General features: G+C 41.8%; 1 protein-coding gene across 1 annotated transcript in view; it reads right to left on the minus strand.

The window, feature by feature from the left end:
* The window catches only part of LOC111976839 (GRIP1-associated protein 1-like), an 88698-nt gene that overhangs the window by 32014 nt on the left and 47009 nt on the right, over nucleotides 1-9675 (minus strand). Inside the window, 2 exon segments of the mRNA XM_070448160.1 lie at nucleotides 6840-6933; nucleotides 8696-8812. Of these exon segments, the coding sequence (XP_070304261.1) occupies nucleotides 6840-6933; nucleotides 8696-8812 (211 nt within the window).

Raw genomic sequence — 9675 nt, forward strand, 5'->3', positions numbered from 1 at the left:
TGTTGTAGATATGTGGTAGTAGAGTCGAGGGCACACAATGTGTTGTGATATCTGTTGTAATTGTATTGTAACGTGTTTAAAATTGTATAACTGCCTTCATTTTGCTGGACCCCAGGAAGAGTAGCTGCTGCCTTGGCAGGAACTAATGGGGATCCATAATAAATACAAATAGACGCAACAGAAAGACAATGTATTCCATTGAGCCCATTTCAGCCATTACCGGGGGTGTGTTTGCCAGGTCATTACAATCATTTCCACGGTCGTAGATTTAGCGGGGAAAAACAGCAGGCACGAGCAAGAAGAGTATGAAAGAGTCGCAGGAGTAAAATGAAAGCAATCCATCCGGCGAGATTTAAATGACAAGAGGATGCTGCACCCCTCCATCAAAGGAAATCGACAGATCTTCAGGTGGGTGGGTCATGCGCGTTGCTAGGAGTACTACTCAATCTCCTTTTCTCGCTCCCTCTCTCTTGAGATTCATTTAACTGGGTTATAGAAGAGGAGCACAGAAAGGATGCATCCGTCAAAGTTAAAAGTGAATTTGAATACTTCCAAGATTTGAGCTAAATATTCAAAGTTATAAGCAATAAATGTCAATGTGAAATGAGCTTTAAACACTGTAGCAWTTTAGAACATGGTGTAGTGTAAACACATTTCTAGGTTCAGAAATCTTGCCATTGTCCTTGCATCTTTCACCTCATACCTGTACTGTCTCTACGCCATGATTAACTTAAGACACATTTTCAACAAACAAGCTCTCTTTTCAGTATCATGTAACTAAGACTTGGCCTATATAAAAGTCTTAATAATTCAATCAATCATTGCAGTAGTTACAGTTAAGGGCACAACATCTACAAAGAAAACGATGAAAATATCCTCTTCAACATCGCCAACAGGAGGACCATTATGAAGATCTAGAAAAAACATCCAGGGTGAACGAGAGTTTTATTTGAGAGTGAACTACTTCAAATCTTTTTTGCTAGTGCTTTCCTAAAGGCATGCCCTGGAAGTGTGCCCTCTGAGCCCTATCACCATGCTACAGACCTTCATGAAACTAAAGCCTGATGATATCATTGAGCTTGAGTGCCCGCACGCTCACAATAAGGACGGCATTCAGACAGAGACCCAAGTCTGAGCACTGATGACAAGTCCAGGTAGTGAAACTGGGTCAGTCTCTATTGAGCTTATGGTACGTTTTAAAGCCCATCTACATCAGTTTAACGTGAAATGTTGCTATGGTTGACRTTTTGGATCTGCGAAATATGCCATTTCGATTTGAATTTCTGAAACTGTCTTTACTACCTAGCCAGTAACAACACCCAGCTAGCATACTTAGCATAACTTTATTATGTTTCACTGTGCTAATCATTCTAAAAAGTGCTTGAATTTCATTCTGAATAGATTTTCTTGTAAACTCTGCCAGTTTTATATGGTAATGGTGTTCCATTTACCACTCCACATAATGCCTCATGGACGTTAAATTAGCACGGATAATACTTTGAACGGAACTTGTGCTAATCTTGTCGAGGACAACAGCAGAACAGGGTGCAGAGGAATCTCAAATACACAGCCAGCCGAACCACTCAGACCTTATTAAAATACAAAATAAAATGATAAGCAGAGCCCACAGCTTATCATGGAGTTATTAGTTTGAACAAAGAGCTGTTTCAAGTGTATCTGAGCGCTCCAATAGTGGCAAATATAAAATTGAATTACCGTAAAATGTTAAACGCCAAATCTCAAATAGCCGCCTGTCCCTTTAAATAGCCAAGCAATTGCAAATATTTCACAAAAATAAACGCGGCGTTTCAAATAAATGCCCTGTCTAAATTAATTATTTACGAAGTTAACATGAATTACCATGAATTCGTTGTCTATATTAAAATAATCAGTAATGACAAAAAATTATGCCATTTTAAATCACCAGTAAGAAACTGCTAGCCATTGGCTGCTAACAGCTGAAACTGCTAGCTAATAACATAACAATCAACTTCGGGGTACAGACCTAGAAATCCGTCGATCACCTCTAAGAACTGCTGAAAAAGCACAGTCAAGGAAAATCAAGGACATTGACTCTATTTAGAAAAATAAAATATACTAAGACAAAATAAACGTGACAGTGTGTAAATCACATATGTCCAGAGTCAAGGCCGCGGCCACATCCGGCCGCGAGAAGGTTTTTTAGGCCCTGGGATGATCTTGATTTATTATTAGAACCGGCCCGCAGACCGCAGGCAAGCCGGCAGCCGCAGATCTTTTACACGCACCAATACTACATTTCCCACAATGCAACGGTGGGACGCACCGAGCAGTAGGCTGCTTCATTTCAATATATTATTGGACAAGCAGTCGTCAGCATCACAGTAAAATTAACTTTCAGATACGCCATCAAAATGGCAAAACGGAAGGTGGACACTGAGAACCGGGGGTTTCAAACAAGGTGGGAGTCGGAGTATATGTTCACGGAGGTAGCTGGAAAACCTGTGTGTCTTCTGTGTGGAGAAAGTGTGGCGGTACTGAAAGAGTATAATCTGAGACGACATTATGAAACGAAACACGCGGACAAAAACAAGATATGGACATGGAACAAAGGCTACAAAAGGCAGAGGAATTAAAACGAGGCTCAAATTCGACAGGCTCTGTTCAAAAAAGCCAAATCACAAGGCCAGGCTGCTGTCAAGCCAGTTTTATTTTGGCAGAAGAGATCGCTAAATCAGGCCGCCATTTACGGAGGGGGATTTCATCAAAAACTGCATGATTAAAGTTTGTGACGAAGTTTGCCCAGAAAAAGGCAACTCTTTTTAAATGTGAGTCTGAGCAGAACACCATTGCGAGAGAGTAGACCAGTTGTCCATCAATCTAAAAGAGCAGCTTGTGAAAGGAAAAGATTTCATTGCATATTCCTTGGCTGTGGATGAGAGCACGACATTTCTGACATTGCCCAGTTGTCAATTTTCATCCGCGGAGTGGACTCCAGCTAAGCGTGACAGAGGAGTTTTTGGCTTTACGTCCTATGCATGCACAACTACGGGCATGATTTGTATGAAGAGGTGTCAAGATGTGTAAATGAGATGGAGCTCGCTTGGGAAAAACTCGTGGGTTTGACAACGACGGAGCACCTGCGATGTGTGGACACAGGAGCGGGACTGGTGGCGAAGATACTGGGAAAGATGCAGAGGAAAGCGACAGGTGAGCTGACAGCTTATCATTGTATCATACACAGGAAGCGTTGTGCGGTAAAGCTTGAAAATGGAGCATGTAATGAGATCATCACGCGCACGGTTTAACTTTATCAGAGCCAAAGGTTAATCACCGCCAGTTCAAGGCATTTCTGACGGAGTTAGAAGGGCATGGTGTTTGCCATTATCACAGAGGTATAGGCTAAAGCAGGGAAGGTGCTTTCAAAGAGTTGTTTCGACTCATGGAGGAGATTGTTGTTTTGGACAGCCAAAGGGAAAGCAACAACACACTCGAGACGAAAATGCTTTCTGTGCTGAATGTTTTGCTGTGACATTACACGTCTCTGAATGACATGATTTGCAGCTGCAGGGTCGGATCAGTGATCATCTTCGATAGTCAGTAAGGAAGGCATTTAAAACCAAACTAGCTCTGTCGGAGAACGCAGATCGAAGAAAATTTCGAGCCATTTCCCAGCTGCGCGACCATTGAAAGAGAAGTCTCTACATGGTTCCGCGAGGCAACAGTTCTGGCTGATAAATAGGATGCTGCCGCTGCAGCTTCGCACGCGATTTGCTGATTTGAAGCACAAAAGCAGGTGAACACTCTCGCTAGATAACCCATTTGCTGTTTGAGTGAAGCTCACCACCCAAACCCAAATGGAGTTGATTGACTCGCAATGCCATGATGCACTGGAGGGAATAGGGCGAGTGCGTGTGCCGGGTTCGCCGTTTCCTCCGCACAAGCCCAGCTGCGCATCCAGGCTGGTAAAGTCCTGTTATGTTTGGCAGACCATACCTGTGTGAAACACATGTTTTCTTTGATGACCTAACAAAAACATCAACAGAAGTGACTTACTCCGCTGAACACCTCCTCAATTCTGACGGATTTCTCAGTCAGAGCCTTCGCGAACACTTGATGAACTTTGTGGAAAGATGGGACACCACAGCTCACTAACTAAAAGTGACATTACTGTGCCATCCAATTTTAAGGTTAGTTACTCTAGTTCAAGTTTAAAAGTTAAACCGTTATAATATGTGTTTTCATGCATGTTCACTTCTCCTTAAAAAAGTGTTGTTTTAATTAATGAATTTTTAGACTTTATTTTATTGTATTTCATCCAATTATATTTTAAAAAATATTTCAGTTAGTGGACCTATAAATCTTATTATTGTTTTTCTTTTGAAGTCAAATTTAAGCCCACTTTTGCTAAAAATAGACAATATCAGGCTACTCGATGGTGGTGAATACGGTTCTTCTTTCATAAGTTCATGTTATGGGCCCGATTTTTTATTACAGGAAATTTGTTCTTTGTGTCTCTGTTGAATTAAAGATTCTGACAGACTATAAACATATTGCCTTTATTTTATCTGACATATTGAGTATATTTGTTAGGTTGTTAGTAGGCTCCATTAGGTTCATAGACTATATGCCGTCATTTGAAAAAATTTTTACCATTGAACATTCGAACAGTGCGGCCCTCGGCTTCGTAGATAACTTTTTTATTTGGCCTCCAGTCCATTTACTTTGACCACGCTGGTGTAAATGATAAACATATGAGCAGGAAATGAAGAAATTGCTGGAAGGAATGCTGGAATTAAACAATAACTATGCAAAGAGCAATAGCTGTGTGCATTATTAGAAGGAAATAGAAGCCTGGCTTAAATAGAAGCCTGTCTCAAAAACGCTGTTGTGTTCAGTGATTTAAGCACATAAACTCCGGATATTTTTTAAGTTTTACGGAAATCGTATAATTAAAGGAACGGAAAAACATTTAAGAGTGGATTATAAAAGGAAGACAGTGAGTCAGGTTCAAATGTAATAATATAATTGAATAAATCCCCCACCGTAAAGGAGCAGGATAGTGTCTATTTATGCAAGTAGTTAGAGAATAGTTTATTTAAGGTGAAATACAATTTCTACTTTTGCCCTCGAGACATGAAACAAGATGTACTGGARTAATCAACAGTCAACTCTCATCTTTAAGCGCCCTCTGTTTTTTGGTTCAACGGTCATAACCATAAACTCACGATTGAAAAAATAAATTGCACGAACAGCGAAAATACGCTGTTACTTCCTAGTTGGGCTACATTTCAGAATGAAAGTAAATCTTAACTGGCTTTAAAACTTACATTGCCATTCGACAGACAAAATACTAAGCAAAATATGTAGGCATACAGTTAATTCGGAAAGTATTAAGACCCCTTCGAGTTTTTCCACCTTTTCTTTGTTACAGTCGTATTTTAAAATAGATTAAATAAACAGAAAAMTCAACCAACACACAATAMCCCATAATGACRAAGCGAAAACAGGTTTAGAMWTTYTTTTGCAAATGTATTAAATATAAAAAACAGAAATACCTTATTTATGTCAGTATTCAGTCCATTTGCTATGAGACTCGAAATTGAGCTCAGGTGCATCCCGTTTCCATTGATCATCCTTGAGATGTTTCTACAACTTGACTGGAGTCCACCTGTGGTCATTTCCATTGAATGGACATATTTTGGAAAGGCACACACCTGTCTATATAAAGGTCCCACAGTTGACAGCACATGTCAGAGCAAGAACCAAGTCATGAGGTTGAAAGAATAGTTTGTATAGCGCCAAGACAGGAATGTGTCGAGGCACAGATCTGGGGAACTAAAAAATGTCTGCAGCATTGAAGGTCCCCAAGAACACAGTGGCCCCCATCCTTATTAAATGGAAGCAGTTTGGAACCACAAAGACTCTTCCTAGAAGCTGGGACAGCCGGGCAAACTGAACAACGGTGAGAGGGTTGATCAGGGAGGTGACAAGAACCCGATGGTCATTCTGAAGAGTCCAGAGTTCCTCTGTAGAGATGGGAACCTTCAGAAGACAACCATTCTGTTGTAGCATTCCTAATCAGGCTTTATGGTAGAGTGGCCAACTGAAGCACTCTCTAGTAAACAGGCACATGACAGCCTGCTTGGAGAATCTTAGACATGAAAAACAATTTCTGATCTGATGAAACAAGATTGAACTCTTTAGCTGCAATACAAGATCACGTCTGGAGGAATCAGGATTCAAGGAATGATGAAGACAGAGGTCATTGATATAAATCTGCTACAAGGCTCAAGGACTCAGACTGGGGCGAACGTTCACTCCAACAGGAAACGACCTTAGCACACACGCAGACAATGCAGGAAGTGGCTTCGGGAGAGTCTGAATGTCTTTGAGTGGTCCACAGGCGGATTGAACCCGATGGAACATCTTGGAGAGACCTGAAATACATGTGAAAGCGACCTTCCATCCTAACTGACCGATCTTGAAGGATTGCAGAGAAGAATTAGAGAAACTCCACCATATACAGGTGTGCCAAGCTTGTAGCGTCATACCCAAGAAGACTCAAAGCTGTAATCGCTGCCAAAGGTTTCTAAAAACCTGTTTTTGCTTTGTCATTATGGGGTAGTGTATAGATTGATGAGGTGAAAAAAACACATTTTAATCCATTTTAGAATAAGACTAATAAAATGTGGAAAAAGTCAAGGGGTCTGAATACTTTCCGGATGCACTGTACTTAAAGTAGCTACAAATATTAAAATTTCTTGAAAAAGAACGGTATTGAAAAAGCATCCTGTGGCTATTTCTAAATACCCCGGTATAGAGTATATACGGTATATCGCCCAAGCTCAGAACGTTACCTATCCTGCTGTCCATGACATAGGTCTCGATGATGGCACTTTTCTTACAGATGTCATCAGCCATGGAGGAGCAGCTGACCTCTAGGTGTTTCACCTGCAAGCACAGTAGACAGACATATTAGATGCACCAGAACCACAGRAATACATACATACTGTATACAAAGCACCCGTCACAGCTACCAGCATGTACCAAGTCCATCAATCATCTCTCACACAGAGCAGGCAGGCAGTGTAARTATATAATATGATCTCGGGAAAATKGCTGCAAAACAGCCAGGCCAAGGCACGAAAACAAGCAGAAGCAATAGGTTCCCGTTCAGTGCAGCTCCAGACATATTCTGGTGCATTTCAAAGTKATTTAAAATCACCAGTAAAAGATGCTATCACAATTTCATTGGGAAATAAATCAATTCTAGTGGTCCAAAAATAAGGATTCATCACTGCCGCAGACTCATAAATTGCAGAGAGGAACATTAACCTTAYTCCACAACTTTCTTTCATGTCATCTCATTCCACAATCATGGGCATTAATATGGAGTTGGTCCTCCCTTCGCTGCTGTAACAGCCTCCACTCTTCTGGGAAGGCTTTCCACTAGATGTTAGAACATTGCTGCGGGGACTTTTAGCATTTAGCCACAAGAGCGTTAGTGAGGTCGGGCACTGATATAGCGCAATTAGGCCTGGCTCGCAGTCGGCGTTCCAATTCATCCCAAAGATRTTCGATGGGGTTGAGGTCAGGGCTTAGTGCAGGCCAGTCAAATTCTTACACACCAACCTCGACAAACCATTTCTGTATGGACCTCGCTTTGTGCACGGGGGCTTTGTAAAGCTGAAACAGGAAAGAGCCTTCCCCAAACTGTTGCCAAAAAGTTGGAAGCACAGAATCGTCTAGAATGTCATTSTATGATGTAGCGTTAAGATATCCCTTCACTGGAACTAAAAGGGCCTAGCCCGAACCACGAAAAACAGCGCCAGACCATTATTCCTCCTCCACAAACTGTACATTTGGCACTATGCATTCAGAAAGGTAGAGTTCTCCTGGYATCCACCAAACCTAGATTCGTCCGTCGGACTGCCAGATGGTGAAGTGTGATTCAACACTCCAGAGAACGCGWTTCAGCACTCTGCRGTCCCGTTCTGTGAGCTTGTGTGGCCTACCACTTCGGGCTGAGCCGTTGTTGCTCCTAGACATTTCCACTTCACAATAACAGCACTTACAGTTGACTGGGGCAGCTCTAGTAGAGCAGAAATAGGATGAACTGACTTGTTGGAAAGATGGCATACCTATGACWGTGCCACATTGAAAGTCACTGAGCTCTTCAGTAAGGCCATTCTACTGCCAGTGTTAGTCTATGGAGATTGCATGGCGGTGTGCCCGATTTTATACCCGTCGTGTGTGGCTGAATTAGCCAAAACCACAAATTTAAAGGAATGTCCACATCATTTTGGCCATGTAGTGTGTATATATAGATAGTAGTATGGTATATTATACGGATTATAGTAGAGTAGTATAATAGTATATTATAACCTGGGTGGATCGAGCCCTGAATGCTGATTGGCTGACATCCATCGTATATCAGACCGTATACAATGGGTATGATAAAACATGTATTTTTACTGCTCCAACTACATTGGTAACCAGTTTATAATAGTAATAAAGCACTTTAGGGGTTTGTGATATATGGCCAATATACCACAGCTAAGTGCTGTGTCCAKGCACTCCGCTTGGTGTCGTGCATAAGAACAGACCTTAGCCGTGGTATATTGGCCATAGCCCACACCTCCTTGAGCCTTTGCTGCTTATGTATACACTAGTATTATATTATAACTAAGTATGAATAGCATAGAGATTATACCTTCTCCTCCAACATCCACTTCTCCTGCTGCACCCCAGCCAGCCTCTGGAACAGCTCCCCAACCTCATCATCAGACAGGTCAGCAGGCCGCTGGGACTGGGGGCTGCCGCTGGCGGACTGAGGACACACAGCACCAGACAGCACTGTTACACCTTCCCTACATTAACTTAGAGACAAAGTCAGACAGAGCGAGAAGCTATTTTGTGCAATCCGTTTATTATACTTCTCTCTCTATCAGTGACTGGGAGCTTGACAAGTCTAATGGTACAAGCTTATCTCTGTATTATACACACAGAATTGGACTCCTTATTTGATCTGTACAGTGGAAACAATTGGAGAATTCTAAATTGTATGGTTTAGAGATTTTTTTTCTCTCCATCTTTCCCTTTCCTTAACAAACCACATCCCTGGCAGAGAAACATTACAGGACATGTATTTATTCAAAGGATTCTAATTATAGTATCCACAGTTTTTATAAAGCTATTCATAGCAGAGGAGCACATAAACATGAAATGCACGTGAGCTCCCTGTTGAGCTGCCTGTCATGACTGTGGTGGCTGAAAGTTCAGCCTCTCATCTCTGGCTCAGCGCGTACTGTTTGTACTCAGCGCGTACTGTTTGTACTCNCTCAGCGCGTACTGTTTGTACTCAGCGCGTACTGTTTGTACTCTGGGCAGTTACCAATGCAATGTAAGAGGTACTGTGTTGCTGCAGACAACATCATTGGTTCTCTTTGTGGYTCCTTACATCAAAACATTTCTCATTATTCTATGTGTGGATTATGCAGTTTCATAACTCTTTTCCACCTCATTTGTACTCTTTACTGTCAAACATCGATCTCGTCAATACTCTGCGTACCATTGCTTTCACGAACTACATTGTATGTGCCTTGGCCAGTTCTGTGGACCCGTGTGCAGACTTGGTTTCCTGTCTCTAGCCGACTAGTGTAGTGTACTTTGTTGGTGCTTTGATGACTGGTG

The sequence above is a fragment of the Salvelinus sp. IW2-2015 genome, linkage group LG17 (assembly GCF_002910315.2).
Source record: "Salvelinus sp. IW2-2015 linkage group LG17, ASM291031v2, whole genome shotgun sequence".
NCBI lineage: Eukaryota > Metazoa > Chordata > Actinopteri > Salmoniformes > Salmonidae > Salvelinus > Salvelinus sp. IW2-2015.